Source organism: Mus musculus, chromosome 1, assembly GCF_000001635.26.
Source record: "Mus musculus strain C57BL/6J chromosome 1, GRCm38.p6 C57BL/6J".
Lineage (NCBI taxonomy): Eukaryota > Metazoa > Chordata > Mammalia > Rodentia > Muridae > Mus > Mus musculus.
In genome coordinates, this window is record NC_000067.6 from 191,167,366 (window position 1) to 191,184,087 (window position 16,722).

General features: G+C 48.5%; 1 protein-coding gene across 1 annotated transcript; it reads right to left on the minus strand.

Moving 5' to 3' along the window:
- Positions 1 to 2,930: 2,930 nt before the first annotated feature.
- Positions 2,931 to 15,968, minus strand: Atf3 (activating transcription factor 3). The gene is made up of 4 exons (NM_007498.3): positions 15,728 to 15,968; positions 9,866 to 10,109; positions 5,010 to 5,117; positions 2,931 to 4,314 (listed from the first exon to the last, which is right to left on the minus strand). The coding sequence occupies exons 2-4, from the start codon at positions 10,103 to 10,105 to the stop codon at positions 4,117 to 4,119; spliced, it is 546 nt and encodes a 181-aa protein (NP_031524.2). The 5' UTR covers positions 10,106 to 10,109; positions 15,728 to 15,968; the 3' UTR covers positions 2,931 to 4,116.
- Between the last annotated feature and the right edge of the window lie 754 nt (positions 15,969 to 16,722).

Sequence of the window (16,722 nt, forward strand, 5' to 3'; positions counted from 1 at the left end):
CGCGCGTGCGTGTGTGTGTGTGTGTGTGTGTGTGTTGGGTGCATGTGCATGCCACAGTACACATATGGTCAGAGGATAACTTATGGGAGTTGAGTCTCTCCTTTCATTGTGTGGGACTGAACTCTGGTTAGACTTAGCAGCAAAAGCCTTAACTCTCAGCATCCCAGTTTCTTTTTGTTTCTCTTGGGTATTGTTATGGTGACAGAATACTACATACATGCTATCATACATGCAATGTTGAGCATGCTGTCCCAGGAGATGAATGGTAGGTCTTATAAGCATCCAATCAGCCTCAACAAGCTTGGCAGCTCAGTGTCAATTTCTTCACAAGAACACTTATTTTAGTTTTATATTTTGAGACAGGATCACACTGTGTAGCCCTGGCTGGCTTGGAAATCACAATATAGACTAGCTGGCCTTGACCAGAGATCCACCAGGCACACACCACCTAGTCTCACCCCAAGAACAATTTTTAATGAGGCTGGAAGCTTCTGGAGTTAAGAGCCACAAGAACCTGGAAGAATGTTTGGTGTGTAAACTTGGCCTCCCTTCAGGCAGACCCAGATCCAAAGACAGCAGCACCTGAACCCAGAAAAGTCACTCAGACAGGCTAGAGTAGCAAGCAATCAAAGGCTCCTTCAAAGTTCTAGGGTGGTGGTGGTGGTGGTGGCGGTGGTGGTGGTGGTGTGCTGCTGCTGCTGGTGATGGTGCTGCTGGTGATGGTGCTGCTGGTGGTGGTGCTGGTGGTCGTGCTTGTCGTAAGCTGACTACATTGGAAACAAGCATTTGACTTCTTGACAGAATATGAAATGATGACAGTGGAACTCCCAACCCGAGCCATGACCTTTCAAATCTTTACTCTGAAGCTGATGCTGGGACAGATCCCAGGAAAACACAAGAAGCAGAGAAGGAATGGTGGCTCCTGGAGGCCTTGCCAATGATATGTCAGTGTGCCCTGCAAGAGGCAGCAGAAAAACTGAAGATGTGGCCAACCGGGTGCTAATTCCCATGGCCCTATCTATGTTTATTCTTTCAGACTCCTGGCCTGCCTTCTTCAACTTGAAGCATGGGAGTCAAAGGTCTGGGTGGCACATGCCAATGCAGTTCTTTTTAAAGATCACGGGAAGCGTCCCTCTGTCTCCTCTCTAACCCATTACCTTCTGTTGCTGTGTTCAAACTGCCTTGACTTTGTAGTAGCACCTCTACCCACAACCAAGGGATTAGGGCAATGTTTTGGTTTTTGTTGTTGTTGTTGTTGCTGTCTTTATTTCCTCCCCTTTATTAAGATACAGATTAGCTAAAGATGTAGATGGCTCTTTACTGAATAGGAACAGCCAGAGATACAATCATGCCTGTGACATAAGACAGTTTAAAGGCATCACATAACAGTTCAAACAAACAGGCACATATGGCTGGCAAGCTGGCTCAGCTGGTCACTGTGTTTGCCACCAAACTTGTTGACCTAAGTTGATTCTCCAGGACTCACATGGTTAGAAGTAAAGAACTGACTCTCAAATATTATCATTCCCAGCCCTCCACTCAAGTGCTGTGGTTTGCCAGGGTAGGGAGGGCTTGGTGTATCCCTAGGACTACAAAGTGAGGGAAAGGGCTTGAGGAAGGGAGAGGGGCAGGAAGAAATCACTGGGCCAGGAAATTCCAGAAAATTAGGATTACCATTCTTGGAACAACTTTACCCATCCCCCATCTTGTCCAAAACTCTTCTCTCGACTTCTTTGTTCCCACCCCCCCCCCTTTCCTTGATATTTGAAATACATTTGTGCTATGAGGCACACGGATGCTAACAGATGTTAACATATCCAAGTCAAGCTGAAACCTGTTCAGGGACCACCGCTGTGGCAGAAGGCAAGTTCAAGAGACTCAAGCTGAGACAAAGCAATGGTGCAGCCAGCAAAGGCACGTGTCACTAGGCCTGGCGACCTGAGTTCAAGTCCTAGGACCCATGTGGTGGAAAGAGTTTGACTCCAAGTTGTTCTCTATGGCATAGACATGCACCATCCACTTCCAAACTAAATGTAATTTATAAAAAGACTCAAGCTTTAAAACATGTGTATATTGAGGCATATTTGTATGCTCAGAGAAACTGATGGCTGAAATATTTAACAAATTTGGATTTTACAGCAAAATTCAATTGTAAGCCGGACATGGTGGTGCACATCTTTAAACCAGAATTCTGGAGGCAGATCAGCACTTGGGAGTTGAAGGCCAGTCTGGTCTGTATATTATGGTTCAGGTCACCTAGGGCTACATACTGAGACTCTGACTCAAAGCAAACAAAAAAACTATCTTAGTGCCAAACAGTTGGTGTGAAGGACACACCTGTAGTGTTGTTTCAGGGTTTGTCAGTGAGCAACTGAATATCAGTCAACAGCCTGAGGCACAGGGTTAGAAGTCACCACATGGGCTGCAGAGCTGGCTCAGTGCTTAAGAGCTCTTCTGGTCTCTGTAGGCAACTGCACTAGTGTCTACACACACACACACACACACACACACACACACACACACACACACACATGCCTACATATGATTAAAAATAAAAATAGAGTTGGTGAAATGGGTCAGCAGTTTACAACAGCACTTGGTGCTCTCGGAGAAGATCCGGGTTCCATTCCCAGCAACTAACTACGTGGTGGCTTGCAACCCTCTGAAACTCCAGTTCCAGGGGACCCAATGCCCTCTCTTCTGGCCCCCTCAGGCACTGCTTGCATGTGGCACACAGACATACATGCAGATAAAGCACCCATACACATAAAATATACATTTTTAAAAAGCCAACTGCACTACTTAGTGGTCTCCCCATGAACCATGGACGCCATCCAGCCCCAAGCCCTCAGTGCTGACCGAGCACCCTGTGACAGAGAGAGAGATGTCGTGTCACTCAACACTTAGCAGAAACCAGTGCCACACTAACGTTTACCAGGTTTTGTTCCGATATTTATTATGTTGACAGGCTAGGAATACTGGGATAAATAAGTAATATTTTCTCTTACAGAAAACTGTAATGATACTATTGAGTGGGATTAAACACTGAGGATTCCACAGAAACATCAGGATTTTAACAGTAGCCAGAGTCCTGGTGGCCAGAGGGAGATCTCCCAGCTGAAATGCTCTGGACCACATCTCAAAATAGCTACAAGACAAAAGTGCCATTAACATCCCACAATGCAGATGCCTGGCCCTGCACCTGGCTTCCAACCCTGGTCTCCACAGGCTGTGGCTGTGGTTATCTTTGGCTCTTCCTGCCCTGTCACTGAGTATGGAGTCCTACACCCTTTGAAAGTTGGACTTTGTGCCTTCATTGTGTGACGTTGTAACAGTTTGTAGCCAAGGACAAAGCTGCTGTGCCCAGGGTTCTTCCTCTGCAGTGGGTACAGGGAAAGGTGTCGTCCATCCTCTGTTGGCACAAAGTGGCTCAGCTGGTCATCAGCCAGTTTCACTCCCCTGGTGCCAGCCAGTTCATGTGGCCACACAAATGCTTTTGAGGGGCACTTTCCACCATGGCAGATCCCCAGACTCTCAGAAATCAGATCTGATGAAACTCCCGGAAAAATCATGCCAATGTTGTGCAAGACAAACATCTAAATAGCACAACACCAGGCTCTGAAACGGATACCCTATGCACAGTCATTCTGGGACAGAACAGCATATTTTCTAGAAAGCATACCCTGGCCATTGGACAACCTCAATAATGAATGTTCTCATTCCATATTCCCTTGGAAGGGCGTTGTCAGCCACAGTGGAGGATGTGGTCCCACCCCACCTATCAAGGTAGACACTTCTGCCTGAATCCCATTAGTGGGATCCTGCTTTGCATAGGACCCCAGCCTGGGGCCAGCTAGGTCATCTGAGACTGGCCGGGATGATAAGGCCTAAATCCTGGAATTGGTGAGACAAAGGATGCTCCTGCCTGCTCCACGGTTCACTCGGGGGCAGAGTGGGTCAATGCAGTAGGTCACCACAGGCCCTCCTGCCCCAACGGCTCTTGGCTGCTGGGATTCTAGAAGTGCACAGGAAGCCAGTTTTCCAATGGCTTCAGGGTGTGGGGTGGAAAAGGAGGATTCAGTAAGAACTCCCCAATTGCCTCCGTGCCACCTCTGCTTAGCTCTGCAATGTTCCTTCTTTTATCTGTTGGATAAAGAGGTTCCTCTCGTCTTCCGGTGTCCGTCCATTCTGAGCCCGGACGATGCAGGTGGGCCGGTGCAGGTTGAGCATGTATATCAAATGCTGTTTCTCATTCTTCAGCTCCTCAATCTGGGCCTTCAGCTCAGCATTCACACTCTCCAGTTTCTCTGACTCCTGAGGGACAATCAAGAGAGGACAATCAATGGAGGGAGCCAAGGAGCAGGGAGGTGGGGGACCACCTGGGAACCTTGGGGCTCCTCAAACTGAGAGAGAGACCTGCTAGAGGAACCATCGTACCACAAAGATGGGATGATCAAACTAGGTGGAAGGTGGTATGAACCCTGTAGAGGCCTCGGAAGTTGGGAGACATGGAAAAGAAATCTGAGAGCCAAAGGCAATAGCAGGGTTTTATAGTTTTGTTGTATTTGGTAAAACCGGTGAGTAAAGTCTCTTTAACTATGTTGGTGTGACTCGAAAGTCTCGAAACTGCTGGGGGTTTGTGGACTGACTAGTCTGTGTCACAGCATGCATGAGGAGGTCAGAGGTCACTTTTAGAAATCAGTTCTTTCCTTCCACAGTGGGTTCTGGGTATCAAACTAGGGTGCCAGGTTTCATGGCAAGCTGTTGCTGGCCCTGGATATATGTATACACATATGTATGTATGTATGTATGTATGTTTGTATGTATGTATATAAATATGTGCGTGTGTGTGTGTGTGTGTGTGTGTGTGTGTGTGTAGATACATATATCTCCAGAGCCGCTTCTGCCATGCTAATAGCTTTGCTCCATCCTCTGCCTACAGCTGGCATTTCTGCCCCACCCACAAGGCTTTCCATCCCCTAGGACAGGCTGGACCAGGCAGGACTCACTTTCTGCAGGCACTCTGTCTTCTCCTTTTTCTTGTTTCGACACTTGGCAGCAGCAATTTTATTTCTTTCTCGCCGCCTCCTTTTCCTCTCATCTTCTTCAGGGGCCGCCTATAAAATCCAAAAGGCACACATTTAAGCCACCATGAACCCAAATATCAAGGCTGTGGGGGTTTGCTTGTTTTTAATCCCTTATGTGTACATTTGCATATCTATATTTGTCTGTGTGTATGTCTGCCACGTGCATTCGTGGTGATCTCAGAAACCAGAGGAGAGTGTTGGATGGATCTTCAGGAGCTGGAGTTACAGGCTGCTGTGAGCCACCTACTGCACGTGTTGGGAACTTCAGTCCTCGGGAAGAGCAGCAAGTGTTCTTAACCACCAAGCCATCTCCAGCCTCACGACTTAAGTTTCTGTATGAATCCCCTTCACACACATGTGCATGCAAACGCTTGACAATGAATAACAAAATCTAAAGCCTGTTCAGTACAATAGAATTATATTGGAAATTAGTAAACTAAAAGCTGCTTTAAAAACCTAAAACCTGGGGCTGGAGAGATGGCTCAGTGGTTAAGAGCACTGACTGCCCTTTCAGAGGTCCTGAGTTCAATTCCCAGCAACCACATTGTGGCTCACAACCATCTGTAATGAAATCTGATGCACTCTTCTGTCTGGTGTGTCTAAAGACAGCTGCAGTGTTTCATATAAATAAATCTTTTTATAAAACCCTAAAGCCTACCTTAAAAATGCATTTGGATTTTGGAATAAGAATTTGAATTTTAAAATGATAACCACTGATGCTAATTATAATCAATACACACACATACACACACACACACACACATACACACAAGACTTTGTAAGTTGTCCTTCCCTCTGGAGTCAGGAATGACCAGACTGTCCCCTAGCCACATTCTCCTGAGAACAGTGCTGTTTGGGGAGGTTGTGAAACCTTTGGGGTGGGAGACATGGCTGGCAGGGGTGGATTGTTGAACAAGGGAAGGGAACTGTTGAACTCGGAACCTACTTTTATCTAAGCTTTGCTTCTTGAGCTAGAAAGATGTGCACAGGCTCTCACCATCGAGCACAAGCCCTCACCATTGAGCACAAGCCCTCACCACTGAGCACAAGCTCTTACCACTGAGCACAAGCTCTCACCACCATGCACAAGCCCTCACCACCATGCACAAGCTCTCACAATTGGGCACACGTTTTCACCACTGGGCACGGAGCTTCCCTGGCTGCCTGTCTTCCCTGCACAACGGACTGTATCCCCTCAACTGTGTGAGCCAAATCAAACTTCTTCCCATGACTTCTGTCAACCATGTGACCACAGTTCCAGAAAAACAACCAACATTTATTTCTGTCTTTACCAAGAGCATCCTGGTACATCCTTTCCATGAGGTCAGTGAGCTCCTGGAGGAGGGACTTGAGACCATTAGTGGTAGCAGATGGTACGAATGAGCCCGTAGCCGGATGCTATTGATGGGTAGAGTCCTGAACCACCTGCTGATTCGGCCAACAAATCAGACTGATTCCCTGCGCCTCCTTCTGAGCCAGAACTGGGGTGCTCAGAGGACTGAGCCACGTCCAGCTTTGGTGGCTATGGTCCTCCGTGGACGTTCACCCTGACCCTGATGGTCTATGAACCGACGAGCAGTGAGCACATCCAGCCATGGACTCTGTAAAGCACAGCTGGGATGAACTCTCCCCGTGGGATGCTCAGTGCAGACCCTGCCAGCTTTGGGATGCCATGACTGGCCCACTCCTGACCTTTCCCCATTCTTTTGAATCAGAAGACATGGTGGACTGAGATGGAAGTATTTACAACCTACAGAGGCAAAGCCCAAGGAATCTAACCCCAAATTTCTATCCTTCATGCCTCAAGGCCACTGTCCCAAGAAATACAAAAATCATACACACACACAGATACACACAGATAGACACACACACACACATGCATACATACATATAGACACAGACAGACACACACACATACGGACACGGACACAGACAGGGACATAGCTCAGTGGTTAAGAGCATTTGCTGCTCTTATGGAAAACTTGGTTTTGGTTTCCAGCACCCACATGGTGGCTCTCAAGTGTAACTCTAGTTCCAGGGGATCCAAAACCTTCTTCTGACCTCTGTGGGCAGCAGGCATGCACACAATGCACATATATCCACGCAGACAAAACACTCACATACATAAAATTAAAAAAAAATAATACAAAGAGAAAATCATGAAAATCAAAGAACAAGTAAAAAAAGGAATTACACTGGTAATGTGGGAAATTGAGATTGTGTCTACTTTAAAAGTTATTTGGATTTTGAAATAAGGTTTTGATATTTAAATTGGCCTTTGTGAGCCAGACAGTGGTGGCACATGCCTTTTATCCCAGCATTTGGGAGGCAGAGACAGGCAGATCTATAAGTTCAAGGCCAGTTTGGTCTACAGGGTGACTTCCAGGACAGCCAAAGCTACATAGAGAAACCCTGTCTTGAAAACCAAAAACAACCAATAAAACACTGATCCCTGTAATTCAGAACTGGACAAAGAATATTTCATAAATACATCCTTCCCCCTAGAGTCAGGAATGCCTGGGAGCATCACCCACCCACTCTTCTCCCTCTAGAGATCCCCAACTGCTCTTCCCAGGCCACCCACCTGTCTAGCCTCCCTTCCCCGTCTATCCCTACTACTGTGTCTTATTTCAAACTATTTCATTAGAAGAAAAAAATATCTCCCAGAATGTCCCAGGCTCTAACTCTCCAGTATTGGACTTGATAGCCATGACTGTTTTGTGGTACCCTCTCTGACCTCCTCTGAGCTAGCTTGAAGCACAGCTAATGCCCCTAACGGCATCCATAGCAACAGCATCATAAATAGTTCATTCCCATCTACTAAATGCTATGATTCAGGTTCCCCTCAGACTTCCACAAATGTCAGTCCTATTGATCAATCTCTTTTTATCCCCAATGTAATGCAATGTCTTATATTCCGCCACTGACCTACAACCCCAGACCTCAAGCTCCTTTTAAATTCACATCTTTTGAGCCAGTTTCACTCCTTACTCCACAGTTGCCATCATACCCATTAAGTAAACTTAAAATAATCCTAACTAAGAAAGCCTAGCAAAGTTACAAGTGTTCACCTCTGATGCTCTTGAGACAACAGAGCTACCAGCAACCACAGCTCAGTAGCCATGTCTGTTACTCCAGGCGTCTTATGCAAAGGTTTCTCAACACAGAACATGTGTGTGAACATGTGTGAGCACAGAGCAAACACATGGTGTACCACATCTGTGAGCATTGTTATCAGGAAGGGTAGGGCTAATCCTTGGTCCCTGGATCCATTGAGTGATGAAAATCGCCACCATATTCCTTGCTTCTTTAGAAAGCCTCTGCACAGACTGTGGCCTCACCAAACTCACAGCTTCAAGCACCATCCACAGTCAGATACTTCCCAGCCCTGGATCTCTGGCCCAGGACTCCCAGCTCACATCTGTGCCTGCCTATTTGACATCTTCCAAGGACATAAGTTCTGTTCTTGTCCCACCTGGCCTTCTACAGTTCCTGCAACAAATGGATACTCTCATCTTTCCAAAAACCATAGCCATACCTAAGACAGCTGGCCTAGGTCCAGAAGCCAGCCACCTTCAGCACTATATCCCAGACCTTCCTCCGTGTAAGTGCAGGGTCTCATAGTTTCATTTCTGAGCATACTTCTCTGGCTTACTCATCCAGTGGCCTACCCAATACGGTTTTCAGGGCATCACATAAATGTATCAGACCAGGGAACCACATAAATGTATCAGACCAGCTTCTTCTCTGTCCAAAAGCCTCCCAGTGGTTTCCCTTCTACTCTTGACACAGCAGCTTCTGTGTGACATGCCCAGTTCACTCCCAGCCCACAGTCTTCTTCCTAATGAGAGAACCCTTCCCACACAACTCCCTCTCCTCAAGTCTTAGCTAGTAGGCCATGACCAGGCAAGCTTTCCACAGTCTCCTAATCTAAAATGAAAATTTCACCTCGAGCTAATCTCTGAACCCGTTTCTTTTCTTAAAATATAATAATAAAGTTTATTTGTATGTGCATAAGCCTTTGCCTGTGTGCGTCTGAGTTTGTGTAGTTGCTTGCTTCTGTGCACACCAGCCTTTGCCTGTGTGTGTCTGAGTTTGTGCAGTTGCTTGCTTCTGTCTTCCTTTTGTTGTTGTTTTAAAAGAGACATAATTTTTATTTTGCATGTATGAGTATTTACCTGCATTTATGTATTTGTGACATGTTTATGCAGTTGCCTGCAGAGGATGTTGGATTTCCTGAAATTGAAGGTACAGATAGCTGTGAGCCACCATGTGGGTACTGGGAATTGAACCTGTGTCCTCTGCAGGAGCAGCAAGTGCTATTAACTGCTGAGTGCTCTCTCTCTCTCTCTCTCTCTCTCTCTCTCTCTCTCTCTAAAAGACAGTATGGAAATGTACCTCAGATTTCCCTCAAACTCACCACTCTCTTGATCTTCCTGTTTCAGTTTCTTGATATCACACACACACACACACACACACATGCACGCACGCACATGTATGCACATCCATACACACATATGCACAGACACATACACATGCATGTACCTGCATGCGCACACACACATGCACACACTCTATCTGCCCATTCTCGGGTGCACACTATACCTGCTCATTCGTGTATTATAGTCTTTACTCTGTTATCTTTAGACTTTAACCTCCCAGAGCCCAGAGCTTTGGATGGTTCTTATCCCCAACTTTAAGCCTTCTGAATGTGCTGGAATGTGGAGCATGTGTGACAAGCATGAGCTGAAGAAAGGATCATGTGTTGCAGAACGCACCTCAGACTTGGTGACTGACATCTCCAGGGGTCTGTTGTTGACGGTAACTGACTCCAGCGCAGAGGACATCCGATGGCAGAGGTGTTTATTCTGGATGGCGAATCTCAGCTCTTCCTTGACAAAGGGTGTCAGGTTAGCAAAATCCTCAAATACCAGTGACCCAGGAGGTGAGAGGCAGGGGACAATGGCGGTCGCACTGACTTCTGAGGCAGAGACCTGGCCTGGATGTTGAAGCATCATTTTGCTGAAAGAAAAAAGAATAAGCACACACTGCTTCAGGCGTCCTGGGGCATGGGGTCTGACAGCCTACCTCAGAAACAAATCCCATCAGCCCTGAGGCTTCAGGTTTCTTATTACTTTATGCCCATGCCCATGCCTTGCCCATGCCTGGAGAAATTATAGGAAGTAAAGGAGAACATATTACTGTTGTTTTGCTAAACATATGTGTTGTAAAACTGCCTCCTTTATGTTCTGGCCCACAGATTAGCAATACAACCTTGGTCAGTTTCCTTTTGCAACAGGCAGCAGCTAATGCAGAGATTCATAACTGTACAAGGTGCTGAGAATAAGTGGCTGTTCCATGTCCCATCCTAAACAGCACCCCCCCACACACACACATTCATAGCTCAGGGAACATCGGGGCTAAAAGGAGGTAAGCTCAGGAGGGTAGGAGACTTCTGGGAAGTGCTGCTTTCTGGATGTGACACGGCAGTTTCTCTCATGAACCCAGCAGCTCTGGTTACCTGCACAGGACCTGTAGAGGGAAGATGCAGTCCCAACCCTAACCCAGGAGCTATTAGCAGTGAACCCTGACAGTTAAAGGGAACATTTATTCAGTAGTTAAGTTGCCCATGTGCCAATAACTATCCCCACACCCGTGCAAACAATGCTAATTAAATTCAATGCACCATCAAAAAAAATGTTATGCTATCCTCACTGTGAGTAAAACAGATCCTTAAAACACACAGCTCAGAGACACATCTAAAATAAGGCTCAAGGGGGTCCTCATTTCAGGCTCTTCTGTGGCCGGTATGCAGAATATACAAATGTGGCCTCGGTCCCAAAAGGAAGGAAGGAAAAAAAAAGTACAGCGCCTGCCGTGATCCCATTTTCAGTCTCCTTTCAAAAAGAATCGGGAAGACACTTGAATTGGGCCACATCTGTTAGCCAGTGGAAGCTGGGGCCCTGAATTCAACAACTCTGTGGCAGAACTTTCTCCTGGAGGAAACTGGGTCCGAATGAAGAAGGTAAACACACCGTGGGGTATGTTTCTTTGCCCCAGTCACTGGCAGGGAACGGCGGTAGTGGTGGTAACTCAGGTCATGCAGGAATACGGAGCCCCTTCTTAACGAGATGGCTGGCAAAGCAAAGGACCTCACTCAGCAGGCAAAAGCCAGGAGCAAAGTTCTGGTTTTATGGGGGTGTTGTTTAGCTTTGACATGCAAGGAGCAAAGCTTGGAACAGGGCCAAAGAAAGATCTAGGATGAAGGAGCAGGCAATTTGGCCCTATGGGACTCAGTCTACATGTGGAAGTTGGCTGAGAAAGCGAGCAAACCATTGCTGAAGCTCTGTCCCGGCTGGCCAGTTAAACAACTGAATAAATAAAGTGCAGCCGAGGTGGCCGAAGCAGATGACCTCATCAGTCTATAGGTCAGCAAACCCACAGGGGTGACAGGGGGAACCACGGGCAGAAGCAATCTAGGAAGAGTGTTCTGGTGCCTCTTTCTGCTGCAGACTTGCTGCCCCCATCGCCCCCACGGGCCTTTTCCCAAAGCAGGAGCGGTATAGGGACCGTCCTCGGCTACACTGGTCATCAGCCAAGTCCCAGAGGGCAGTGAGCCTTTTGGCAAATCTCTAACATTTAAGGAGAAATCTATCTACCTTGTCTCCCTTGAGCTTTGCAGCCAGCGTTGTGAAAACTAGTCCCATTTTAGACATGAACTTACTGAGATTTAGTCAGATCACATTAACATGGGATAGTATGGGGCACTGGGATTTGTTTTGCGTGGTTTCAGAACTCACAGCCTTCCATAAAATCCCTATACCAGAATTTGTTTGTTTGTTTGTTTGTTAACTGAGATTTGAAGACTGCTCAGTTATGTGTGGTGATAGTACCCTGGTGTACTATCTCTTCTGTAAAGGAAGGCTGGTAATGAGTACCCTAATTCCCCAAGAGTGGTGGAAGCAATTTGGGAAATAATACAAGAAATGCCCTGGAAAGCATTCTGCCATGAGGAGCTACTCTGGGTCTCCCAGGAGCTCCCACAGAGGGATGGCTGCTCTCCTACGGAGACTCCCTGGGGTCTGGTCACCTTCTTGAGCCCTTCCTGAAGATCCCTTTCCCTGGATATTAAGGCCCACTGGTGGAGGCAGAAATTCCAGAGCAGTAAAAGAACTCAAAAAGATGTATACAATTCTTTTCCAGACAGGAGTAAGAACTGAAGGTCTCTTAATTGGAAGCTGTAACCTTGTACCTGGGGGATGTTTCTATGACTTCTGAAGCCAGAGGCTCGGCATCCTCCTATATATTCTCCTTTGCATTTTATTGGAAATACAGACAAACAAACAAAAACCCCAACAGTCCAGGGGTGGAATTCAGGGCTGCCACTGGCCTGGCCATCATTTGTAGGACTGAATAGTTCATCTATACTTAACTAGTTCATCTATACTTAACTAGCTTGAGCCACAGCAGTTGAGCATGAGCCTTTAGCAGCCCAGTTAAGTTTATTAACGAGCCCTTTGAGGTTAAAGTCCGCTGTATAGGACTTCCCCCAACAGCATTCTTAGTGTAAAGTCAGGAAGAAACTGAGGAATGTCAGTGGTATGGAATGTTTCTGTGAAGAGCTGGGGGTGGGGCTTACTTGGGGACACAAGCATGTTAGAAAGCTGTTAAGAAGCCCCCATGGGGGCACACTCTGTAAGATTTGGGCTCTTGTCTTTTCTGGTTTGTCTTGCACAGAGGTCTCCAGAGAGTCAGGCAGAGCCAGGCTGTGTCCTCCAGGGAAAGAAAGTTGAAAGTTTCAACTTGATTTCAGGAGCTGAGGCCCCAAAGAGGGGAGATTTGGGGTGAGCTGAGTGAACTTTCTACACTGATCATAAAGCTGTCTTTCAGATATGCTTCCAGATGCTGCTTCATGACTTCCAACCAGAAATTATGCCGCACCATCGGCAATCTCGCCATTTTCAAGAAAATGAAACTTCCCTCACTTAACTGGAAATTCAGCTCCTAGATTTTTATCTCCTAGTAGCTTATGATGGCTTTGAATTTTCACTTTTGATTTCCACTTCCTTCCACCAAGCTGTCTGCAAACTGTCCTGTAGTACTAGGGAACCAGTACTCCTTCCTGACTCTACATCCTGTCCTTTCTCCTGTTTGAAGGCTGGAGGCGGGAGGCTGGGCTTGAGGGTCAGAGACAGCATTTCCAGGTCTGCCTCTGGTTCTCACTAGTTGGGCACCCACTCCCGAGCCAGAGGCTTTCTGACCTTCAGTTCCTATCTGAACTGACCAGTTCCCTCCCAGGGCTGTGGGGAACAACACATCACATGCACAAACTTTAAAACATAAGGAAATTAGGATCCATACATTCACATTCTCCCTGCCCCTCAGGGACCCTGATCTAGTTCAGTTCAGTTTAGTTCTAGTCATCAGGAATTGACTGGAACCCTCAAGAATTTCAAGCCAGTCTGTCACAACTGGTGGTTGACCCCCGAGTTCCTAAGACACCAGGTGAATTACACCCAATTGGCTGACATCAGCATTCCTCCATTAGGGTTGGATTGGCCAAGATTGTGAGTTCTCACATAGGAAACCATTTCTCTCTTGAAGTTTCTGGGGGGTCCTGGCTATGTCCCTCCTCCCTTGACAAGGAACCCCTGTAGCCAGTTCCTTAAAGAATCACAGACTTTGGCTAAAGGAACTCAACGGGACTCCCAGCATTAGAATTGTCTAGCTCAAACCCCCATTTTGTCATTGAATAAACTGAGGTCCCAGAAGGAAAGCACTTGCCTAACTAAACTCACAGAGATGGGTGTGGTCCAGTCCAGCCAAGCTGCCCACACCCACCCTCTACTCATTCTGCACTACCAGGAGGACCCATCAGTTAGTTCAATAGATCAACCAAATAAGCAACCACAGAGAGAGCTGCCTGCCAGGGGGGCAACTGAGGGCTGAAGAGACCCATACCTGGCACCCCTCATAGAGGAGGCTCTGACAGAATGAAGACCAGAAGAAACTGGTGTGCCAAGAAGGGATTTAGATAGCCACAGGTGCTGGGCAATGCCTTCTTCACTCTGGGAACCTGGTCAGCAGCCTCTGAAACCTCTTGATAGAAGCAACAGCAACCCCCACCCCAGCCCCACCCGCTCCAAGCAAGAGCCTGTATGTGGTAACATTATCCCATAACAAATGCAACATGCAAAACATGTGCTCCCTTCTTGGTGACACATGCCTGTAATCTCAGCACTTGGGGACCGAGGCTAGAAGACTGCCATAAGTTTAAAGCAAGCCCCAGTTACATAGGGAGACTTTGTCTCAAAAGAGTGGAACAACAGGAGGGGAGAATAAACCTTTTAAATAATCGGGCTTGGCAACTCCTTTAATTTATAAGAAAGCTCGTGAGCTACATGATTAAATCAAATAAAATGGCTAAGAGGAAAATACAGAAATGGGAGTTGAAAATGAGCATGGGGTCGAAGCAGGGAATCAATCCAACGGGAGAGAGCTAGGAGACAGAGATGTAAGAGAGGCCCCCTTTCCTGTCCTGTCTCAGAGACCGGCTAGGAACGCTGGGTGGGGGAGCCTCCACACTGAACATCCCTCCCTGGCTCCTTTTACTTTAATTATTTTAGTCTAGAAACAAATCTGTCAAAAGCTGGCTATCTGAAGCACACAGCGCACAGAAAGGTGCTGGGCGTGTGGGCCTGTAATTTCAGCACTTGGGAGGCTGAGGCAGGAGGATTGGCCGGAGTTTTTATGGGCAGTCTGGATTACAGAGTGAGACTCTGTCACGAGAATACAAACAACCCCCCCCCCGCACGCCCCCCCCCCCAAGTACAAGTGGTTCCACACCCTGGTCCCTCCACCCGCTTGATCCGATTCCTTCGCTTCCCTTCCAATACATAAAGAAACTCAAGGGCCGGTTAAAAGTCAGCCAGAGCACAGCAAGTCACAACAGCGAGTGAGGCTGGAAGTGACGTCTCAAACCTAGCGGTCCGAAGTTAGCTGGTGCGGAGACCTCTCGGCCTTCAGCCCCGGGACAGCGCCACACCAGGGCTCGCCGCCTCCAAACTTATCCTAACACACTTTCGCTCACAGCGCTCTACGCGGTCATGCTGCCCAGATCTCTGCTCCGGGGAGCGCAAGGCGACCTCCAGCGGCTGTGCCGGACCTCCGTTCGAGCGTCCGGTCTTCATTCATTTAGCTCGATACCGGGAGCAGCGCTTCAACAAGCCGCGGCCACTGCGCCTCTACGCGGACTTAGGAGGGACCCGCTCCGAGTCCAGGGTCCGGGACAAGAAGTGATGGATGGAAGAGGGGACCCCGATCGCCAGAGTGTGAGTCACCTCCGCGCACCAGCACCCACCTTCCACCCAGACGACCTCTCCTAGTTGCAAACTGAGAGCGCAACTCCTCCGTCCCTGGGCATCTTTCACGCCTCGAGTCAAAAGAGAAAGTTCGTTCTTTCACTTTACCAGAAACTTTTTACCAGCTAAGAACGGCAGCGGCAAAGAGCGGCTCAGCCGAGCGACTGTGGCACGGACACTAGGGCTTCAGTCTCCGGTGGCGCAAGGGTCCCGGGACTGGTCACCAGAGGGGAACTTAGGGTGAGGAGGGCAGCGCTCCTCGGTGTGGCTCTAACTCACCTCCAGTCTTCGCTCGGGGCGGCCAGGGTCCAGAGAGCGGCCAGAGGCGGGTGGTCTGTCCCGCCGGCGGGCGAGCGCCAAGGACTCTGCCGGAGCGCGGGTTAGCCGATTGGCTCCACTGGGGAAGCACCGTGCGCGGCGTCTCGCTGAGTGAGACTGTGGCTGGGAGCGCGTTGCATCACCCCTTTTAAAGCCCTCGCGTTGGCAGGGAGCCCGCTTAACTCCAGGTTACCAATCCCAGGCTGACGTAATGCTATTAATAGCTTCCAGGGAGAACTGGCCAGAGGAGGGGTGAAGGAGGGACGGGGGCGGGGCAAAAGGTGGGTGGAGACCGCGGACTTGGTGATGCAAGTGCGAGAAGGGGCGGTCACGGCGCGTCCTGCGTTCCTCGCACGCCCGGGACACACACACCCGCCCGCCCTCTATCTCCTTATCAGGCTGGGAGCCGCCCGGGCGCACCGCCAGATGTGCGTATTCGCCGCTGCGTGTTCCAGGCATGAGCCAATGGTGCCCAAGCCAGCGGCATGACTCCACCGCCCTGGCATCTCTCCCTCCGCTAGGTTGGGGAAGGGGGGGTGGTGGTGCTGGGAGGCGGATCCTGGCAGTGGCCCAGACTAGGTGAGGCTGGGAAGCGGGCACGACCTTTCTCTAAAATGTGTGGTCATTTTTCTAAAACTTCAGGAAAATGTGCCTTCTTTGACCAGCGGCCTAGCCTAAGGAGGGGGCGGGGAAGGGATAGCGGTGACAATCTCCCGCGTGAAGGAGGTGCCCAAAGTTACACTCCGATGAATCCACACCGTTACCCGCCACTGTGACCTCCTCTGCCGGGGACCCAGCTAGCAGCTGTGGGTTAACGTAGACATTCGGCAGCCTCGTGCTCCCACGCCCACGGCCCCCGAACTCGCTAGGAACCCGAAGTGCTAGTGACCGGACGCGGTCAGTTCGGTTGTTGTTTTTATTTTTAATAACAACCACAAAACGTTTTTAAATGAACA

Coding starts and splice junctions, on each gene's coding strand:
- Atf3 (NM_007498.3), bottom strand. CDS start 10,105: ATGATGCTTCAACATCCAGGCCAGGTCTCTGCCTCAGAAGTCAGTGCG. Junction 5,118..9,865: donor TGTCAGTCACCAAGTCTGAG/GTGCGTTCTGCA, acceptor TGGATTTTATAG/GCGGCCCCTGAAGAAGATGA. Junction 4,315..5,009: donor AGACAGAGTGCCTGCAGAAA/GTGAGTCCTGCC, acceptor ATTGTCCCTCAG/GAGTCAGAGAAACTGGAGAG.